Raw genomic sequence first — 7,500 nt, forward strand, 5'->3', positions numbered from 1 at the left:
ATTATTATTATTATTATTATTATTATTATTATTATTATCATTATTATTATTATTATTATTATCAGCTCTTAATAATAGTTTTCTACTGTACTTATCACTTCATGTCTTGCCACTTCATGTTGCTTACACTCTTATTTTTTTGTTTCTTCTGCTCCTCATGTTTGATTTTGTTCATGTTTAATTATATGACTTTACTAAATATTTTTCCTCAGTACTGATCACTCCATGTCTGTTATTTATTACCCCAAACTGCTACACTGCTGGTTAAAAATTTCCTCCTCCTCTCTCTCTCTCTCTCTCTCTCTCTCTCTCTCTCTCTCTCTGACCCCATTCTCCTCCCACCAGCTGCCCACCATCCCATCATCAAATGAGCCTTCCCCGTCCACTATACCTCGTTCATTATTCCTCTGCCAGTAAAGCCCCGCCCACCACCACTTTAGACTCCGCCCCCTTACGTAACGCAGCCAGACTCGGAGAACAAAGTGACAGAATTTTTACTGGTCACACACACACACACACACACACACACACACACACACACACACACACACACACACACACACATACACACATACACACTCACTGTAAGAATGGTTGTTTTCAGTTCTATCATCGTTGAAATTCTCTACTAATATAATTATAATGCTCGTCTTTGTACTAAACTGCACTATAATGTTGATGTAAGAAAGTAGTTCCATTTATCCCTGAACCCTTTCAATCCTGTGACTTATTTTCTATTATATCCTTCATTCATCTATGCATTTTTATTCATAGTGAAGGACACCTGCAGCAGTGAAAGGGTTAATAATCTATATCGAACCTCCCCAGTTCAGGAGTATAAGTGAACACAGTCGCCGAAAGCTATCATAAAGAAAATGAAAAACTGGTCATCCCACTGAATGATTTAAACCTCTACAAATTCTACACTAACTCTTTCCTCCTCATCCACCTCTTCCACAAAGGCTATCCGTAAACTGTATCTCGTCTGTTTCCTTCCTCCACTTTCCTTCCACTACTCCATTATCTTCATCATAGTCCCTCGGCTCCCTGCTCCTTACCCCTCTCCACATCCCCTGACCCCTCCACTACTACTTATCCCCTATTGTACCCCTCCCTACCCAATCCACTAACAGCCTTCTCCCTCACATTATCCTCCCCCCTCCACGATTCCCTGCCTCCCCCTCATTATAACCAAGAGTACCCTGCCGCTGTTCCCTATAATTACTGTGACTCTTGTAATATGTAAATCTTGAGATTTGGTTTAAGTTATTCGTGCTAGTCGAAGGCAGGAGGAGTTAATGATGAATACAGGGAGTTGATCTTGATTTATTATCTTCAAGGAAAGTCTAAGTTGAGCAGTGTATGTATTACACAGGAACGTAATTTACTAAGTCTCGTCGGACCCCTCTTCTTATTTCCTCTCTCCCCGACCTTTCGCTTCTATGGCTAGCCCCTTTCTGCTCTCTAATCCCTACATTCTTGTTTAGCAGGGCCCGTGTCACGTTGGCTACACTGTCGTTGGGAGATTCTAGAACCCTGTATGTCTGTGTGTATGTAGTGCTTCCGGTGCCCACTGGCATACTGTTGATTAAGTCTTGCTAAACTCATTTCCTTTTGGTCGATTCTCGCTGACACACTTCCTATTCCCACACCCTGGCTGGTGCTTCTGTCTATCTATCTATCTATCTATCTATCTATGAGATGTATTATTATAATATGGAGTCCTGACATTACCTCCATCCCTAACCTACGCTTGTTTTCCCTTCGCTGTCTTTCCTCTCCTCACCCACCCCCACCTATCTCAATAATTCTTACCTTTCCATAACTCCCCAACCCCCTCCACTCCCCAAACCCCCCAGCTAACCTACTGTTCCCTCCCCCCTCAACTAAACCCCACCTCCATTATCGCTGTTGTTATGCAATCAGAACAATTTCCCTCAATCAGTCAGATACTCTCCCTTCCCTTCCACACCACCTTGCCCTTTCAACTCCGATCCTCTTGTCCGAGCAGACCCGTCAATTGCAGTAGCTTGCCTGGCGTCGACTATTTTTTTTTTCCAGAGCTACCGGGGTTAAGCAACGACATTAACAATTCACCTCCCCGACCCCCTCCACAACCCCTATCCTTCTACAACCCCTACCTTCCTCCACCATTCCCCTCACGCCTTCACAGACTCTCCAACCTTCTCAGCTGACTTCTCCATGTTACGTCTTTAGGAAATTTTTCTGCAATTAATCAACTTCCACATCCCCTACGAGTCGCCTACCCTTCCACAGCCATCACTATTCCCCTCTATTATTCCCCTACCCCTTCCTCCTTCCACTTCCCCTGTCTCCGAGTCCCCCACACCACACAGACTGGGAAAACATTGGAGGTCATACCCCTTTTTCTCTTACTTGGCCCAAAACTGCCAACTTTCCATTACATTGCTCACTTGTAGCGATAGATTAGCACTAGAAGATGAAGCTAGTCACAAAGAGGTGTTTTGGAAAGAATGTAGAACCGTGGTACTGTCTTTTTCTGCCACTGTGCTCCGTGAAACAAGCTGCAAAGGACGAAAATCTGGGCCAAGTTGAGGTGAAAAGAGTATAGTGACAGAGTAGTCTTCATCGTTTCATTAACCAAGTCTCACTGACTCACTCTGTCTTCCCCCTTACCTGTCCTACTCTCCACTGTCTCTACTCTCACTAACTGCCCCATATCCCTCTCCATACCCTCCCTACCTCCCTCTGCTCTCCCCCCGCCGTCCACAAACCTCTACCTATCCCCCCCCTCGGCTCTACCCCCTCCATAACTCCACTCCACAAAATCACCCAGTCCTCTCATCCAACTACTCTGCCATTAATCTTCCTTGTTGCGCCGTCAGGACAATTTTCTTCATCGTCCATACCCCCTACGCATCCTCTACCCCAGCATAACCACCTCTATCCCCCTCCACTAACCCCCTACCCCCCTTCCACTATCCCCCACCCCCTCCCTGACGGTACATGGAGTGGGAGAATGTGGGGGAGGGTTAGACAACGCATTTTCATCAGTCAATCAACACCTCTTCCTGCCACACCATTTCGCCTCTCCTGTCTCTTCTACCCTTTCCACTAACCCCTTACTCTCTGCACTACCCCCCTACCCTATCCACTGAGCCCCTACCCCCTCCAATAACCCCCTACCCCATCCACAACTCCCACTCCCTCATTTACCCAATCCACTCCATCCACCCCTTCCCCCATGGCCCTGGCTACCCCACATTTCGAATAGGTACACGGATATAAACAAACCCCTGCTGATCATATATTAGGGAAAGCTAAGGCAAGGAAAAATCAGCCGCTTGCCTTAAAATTCGTGTGGTCGATAGGTATATAGGTAAACTTTCAGCTCCAAACTCGGTCTACCTCAATCTAGTCTGCTTATTCCTATCCTAAAGCAGCGCAACTAAACACAGCCTAAACTAACCTATCCCAATTTATCCTAGCCTTATTAATTCGTCATAACCTTCTTTATCCTAACCTTATCTAATCATCCCTAAACTTACGCAACCCAACCCAGCTTAACGTCACCCAGCCAAGCCTAGTCTAACACATTTTAACTTACCTAACCTATCTTAGCGAAACCTAACTTAACCACACTTAATCCTAACCTAATCAATCCTAACCTAATCTAACCTAACCTAACCTAGCCTAATCTAACTCAGCCTAACTCTCTCTCCCTCTGCATCCACAGTACACAGACTGGGAGAACTTGGAGGACGGGTACCAGAATCAACAGGCAGCCGGAGACCTGTGTGGAGACTATTTCTTCGTGTGTGCTGCCAACCTCTTCGCCCAGCTCTACGGGGACGCCGGCGGGGAAGTCTACTACTACTATTTTACGCACGTGAGTAGGCGTGAGGGTAGAGAGGGGTAGATAGGGAGGATGGTGTTGGGGAGGGGAGGCTTGAATGGGGAAGTGTAGGGTAAGGTGGGGAAAGGTAGAGGAGGCTAACTGTTATTACTTTATGCATGTGGGTTTGGTTGGAGTAGGGTTGGGCGGGATAGGTTTGGGTAAGTTAGGGTAGGTTGGGATAGGCTGGGGCAGGGTAGTATGGGGAAGGGTAGGGTAAGGAGGGGGAAAGTAGGGAATGACAAGTATTACTATTTTATTCACGTGAGTAAGGCTGGAGTAGGAATATTAAACAGGAGGGGTAGGGATAGATAATATGGATTGAGATAGGGATAAAGTGCAATAGAGTAGCATGAAGAAGGATTAGATAAGGAAGGGAAAGGCAGGATAGAGAGGATTATATAGAGAGGACAGGTAGGAACAGGGTGTAGTAGGGTGAAGTGGGTGGGAAGAGGGTGTGTTTGAGCAGTAGAAAGGGTAAGGAAGGGGTAAGGATGGAAAAGGTAGGATAGGATATAGTAGGACAGAGTGGTATAGGGTAAGGCATGACAGTTAGAGTAAGGTAGGCAGGATAGGGAAGGGTAAGATGGGATAGGGTTGGATAGGATAGGGTGGAGTAAACAGGGAGAGTAGGGTGAGGTGGAGAAGAACGAGGTTAGGTTAGGCAGGGCAAGATAAGTTAAGATTAAGGGCAGACAAGAGGGAATAAGAAAAGGAAAGGTAGGGCAGGGTGGGGTAAGGTTACAGTAGGTCAAGTTTGGGTAGGGTTGGATGGGGAAGGGGTTAGGCAAGGCAGGGCAAGGTAAGTTTGGGATAGGGTTAGAATGGATTGAAGAGGACATAGAAGAAGGCGAGAGATGCTAGGGTATAATTGTGGGTGGGTAGGGCAGCATGGAATAGGGTAGTGTAAAGAGGAAGGGTGAAGTAAAAGAGGCTGGGATAGCACAGGGTAGGGTTAGGCGAGGGGAGGGGAGGATAAGGTAGGGAAGGGTGGGATAGGGCTGGGAAAGGCATGCCAAGATAGTATAAAACAGGGCAACACCGTAGGGTTGGGTAGGGCAGAGGGAAGTAGGGCAGGACAAGGTGGGGTAATGTGTAGAGACAGGCAGAGAGAGAGAGAGAGAGAGAGAGAGAGAGAGAGAGGAGGACAGATAGACAGACAGAGTGGGGAAAATTATACAAAATAAAGGTGTGGTTATCAGTCTTTAAGTCCCCCTTCCCTCTTACTCTCTATCACCGTTTTCTGTGTCATCTAATTTGTTGTATTTTAGCTCTATGGCCATACTGTCATCATCCTCTTCTCTTTCTGATTCTTCATTTACATTATCTTATCTATCGTTGTCTGTGGTGTCTATCTACTCCATCTCATTAGCTGTTCATCATCTTTGTATTCTAGTAATTACTTCTTATCATTATCTTATTCTTTATCGCTTTCCGTTCTGTCATCATTATTATTGCTGAACCTCACATCATCACCGTCTGTCCTGTATATCTTTCACCCTCACCATCATCATCATAATCATCATCATTATCACTTCCTCCGGTATTGTCTTCGTCTCACTCACTATGAATATTTATTATTTTCAACTCTGTCTCTTTTATCACTGTCACCTTCATTACTCCATCATTATCTTTTACATTATCATCATTATCTCATTCTCATCATAATTTCTCCTGACCCCCTTATTTCTTTCTAAATATCTCACTCTGTCATTATGTATATTCTCTCCCTCATTATTACCATCTACATTGCTATAATTAGGCCCTGATGAGCCTACGCGTGGTGGCGCTGTGCAGGCTGGGTGGGGCAACTGTGGCGTTCAGCCAGGAGCCAAACCTCCTCATATTTCCATTCACCTCGCCGTGGGAAGGATACTAGTACGAACCTGCGAGGGGCTGCCGATCACCAGGGGGTACCTGTTCCCTACACGATTATGTGCTGTACTGTACCTGTAGGACGGCCCCACAAAAGCAGTGGCTTACCTGTGGTCGACGGGTCTGCTCGGCCACACAGACAAGGGTTAAGAAACATCATCATCATCACCATCATCATCTTACAGACTTCATTTCCCACAATAGCTGTATTTAAACATCTCAGTGTCACTTTTATAATCGCTATTGTCTCCCTTAATCTTTTTCCATTTTCAACCTTAACTTTCCTATCTTACTAAATCATCATCATCATCAACATCCCCACCACCACCATCAACGTCACATCCACCATCACCATCATCATCATCATCACAAACATACTTTCCACCAACATTCCCACCATCATCACCACCAGCTTCACCTCCATCACCATTAACATCATCACCATCATCATCATCAACATCATAACCATCTTCATTATTTTATTTTCTCTCATTGTCTTCATTTCTCTTTGTCATCTCCTTTGTAATTATTCTTGTCATCTTTGTCATTATAATCCAATCTGTCATCCAGGGCATAATTAGAGAGAGAGAGAGAGAGAGAGAGAGAGAGAGAATCACAGACATAATTAGAGAGAGAGAAATTAAGACGGAGGTAATAAAGGAGAAATTTTTGCTCATCCTGTATATTAGTAGAAAAAGAAGAAAGACAGAAAGAAAGTGTGTGTGTGTGTGTGTGTGTGTGTGTGTGTGTGTGTGTGTGTGTGTGTGTGAAAAATGAAAAGTTAAAGGCGACGGGAGAGGAGGAGGAGGAGGAGGAAGAGGACAAGAAACAGGAAGAAGAGAAGGAGAAAGATGAAGAGATAAGTAAGATGCAAAAATTAATGAAAAAATGATTGCCCAAAGAATATAGGAAGAGAGAGAGAGAGAGAGAGAGAGAGAGAGAGAGAGAGAGAGAAGTGGTTCGGGAGAGGTATAAGCACAGTGTCACATTCATCTTCGTTAGAGTGCCGGATGAGAGAGAGAGAGAGAGAGAGAGAGAGAGAGAGAGAGAATAAGCACACTGAGAAAGAAAGAAAGAAGGAAGGAATAACTGCACACACACACACACACACACACACACACACACACACACACACACACACACACACACACACACAGGGAGAGAGAGAGAGAGAGAGTGAGAGGGGCAGCTTTAGTGCGTAGGGCTTCATTATTTAAGTTCCTCGGTAACTCACGGTACTGGTCAGGCCTTGGTGCTGGGCAAGGCAGACAGGTGGGCAAGGCAGACAGGTGGGCTAGGCAGACAGGTGGGCAAGACAGACAGGTGGGCAAGAGAGACAGGTGGGCAAAGCAGACAGGTGGGCAAGGAAAATAAGTGGGCAAGGCAGGCAGGTGGGCTAGGCAGAGAGGTGGGCAAGGCAGATAATTGAACTAGGCAGACAGGTGGGCAAGGTAGACAAGTGGACAAGGCATGGGCAAGGTAGATAGGTGGGCAGGGAAGGAGTGGAAATTAGTTATGACAAAGAGAGCTTAAATTTTGATTCCCTTATTGTAAAGTTAAAATATAATCTCAATTTAGCATATAACAGGATGGATTTTGTTTTGATCAGAATGGGCATAAGTTAAAGCCTAATAAATCTCTACTTTAAACACGCAAACTTATATTAAAACAGAATGGGCTTGGCTGAGAATACGTAGACTTGCTTGAGACTAGAATGAACTTGGTTGTCATTATGGAGTTGGTTTAAT

The 7,500-nt window shown here is 45.1% G+C and overlaps 1 protein-coding gene across 1 annotated transcript in view; it reads left to right on the forward strand.

The window, feature by feature from the left end:
* LOC145398169 (acetylcholinesterase-like) overlaps positions 1–7,500 on the forward strand; it is a 193,861-nt gene that overhangs the window by 180,235 nt on the left and 6,126 nt on the right. The window contains exon 4 of the mRNA XM_080271119.1: positions 3,719–3,871. Coding sequence (XP_080127245.1) covers positions 3,719–3,871 — 153 coding nt within the window. The remainder of the gene's footprint in view (positions 1–3,718; positions 3,872–7,500) is intronic.

Source organism: Coenobita brevimanus, chromosome 44 (genome assembly GCF_032717465.1).
Source record: "Coenobita brevimanus isolate Jiangsu-jjx chromosome 44, ASM3271746v2, whole genome shotgun sequence".
Lineage (NCBI taxonomy): Eukaryota > Metazoa > Arthropoda > Malacostraca > Decapoda > Coenobitidae > Coenobita > Coenobita brevimanus.